At 59.7% G+C, this 653-nt stretch overlaps 1 protein-coding gene across 1 annotated transcript in view; it reads left to right on the forward strand.

The window, feature by feature from the left end:
• The window catches only part of CACNA1G (calcium channel, voltage-dependent, T type, alpha 1G subunit), a 99,211-nt gene that overhangs the window by 42,523 nt on the left and 56,035 nt on the right, over positions 1-653 (forward strand). Inside the window, 2 exon segments of the mRNA XM_010072428.1 lie at positions 1-56; positions 608-651. The exon segment at positions 1-56 is cut by the window's left edge and continues 2 nt beyond it. Coding sequence (XP_010070730.1) covers positions 1-56; positions 608-651 — 100 coding nt within the window.

Genomic DNA, 653 nt, shown 5'->3' on the forward strand with positions numbered 1-653 from the left:
TCCCTGCAGCCTGGAAGAGGAGGGAGGACTTAAGAAAAACTTGTCAAATCCAGCCTGTGAGTAACAAGCCCAGGAAGACGGACCCTTCCGCAGAAACCTCGCTTTGCTGTGAAAATGATGTGTCTCAAAGGGAAGAGCCCTCCTAGAGAGAACGGCGTAGTCCAAGCCATGGCATGCTCAACCCATGCCAGCAGGCTTGTAGCAAGGGGTTGGATCGTGGGATGCAGAGACGTGATGGCACTTGGTCTCTCTGCAGGGGCACAAGCGGAGGAGCCATGGGGAAGGAGGATGGAGGGAGCCCGGCACAGGCAGGAGGTGCCCAGGGCTGGAGCTGGCGGGTGTTGGCTGGAGGGGTGAGGGGCAGCCGGTGATAGTCTGCATCTGCTCCCCTCTCCCGTTCGCACCTGATCCTGTTCCTGACCTACATTGCCCTGCTCCCCTGCCAGGCTGCAGGACGGGCTCTCAGCTCTCCAGAAGAGCTTTTTGGCCCCCATCCTCCCGATGCTTGGAGGAGAGCCATCCCTGCACAGCTGCTTTGCCTGCCTGGGAGCAGGTTGTAGGTGTTCCCCTCCAGGTGTGACACCTGAAACTCACTTGTGCCTTCCAGTGATGGCCCTGAGCGACCACCCAGAGCTGAAGAAGAGCCTGACCCC

This window comes from Pterocles gutturalis, unplaced genomic scaffold (assembly GCF_000699245.1).
Source record: "Pterocles gutturalis isolate BGI_N339 unplaced genomic scaffold, ASM69924v1 scaffold7452, whole genome shotgun sequence".
Classification (NCBI taxonomy): Eukaryota; Metazoa; Chordata; class Aves; order Pterocliformes; family Pteroclidae; genus Pterocles; species Pterocles gutturalis.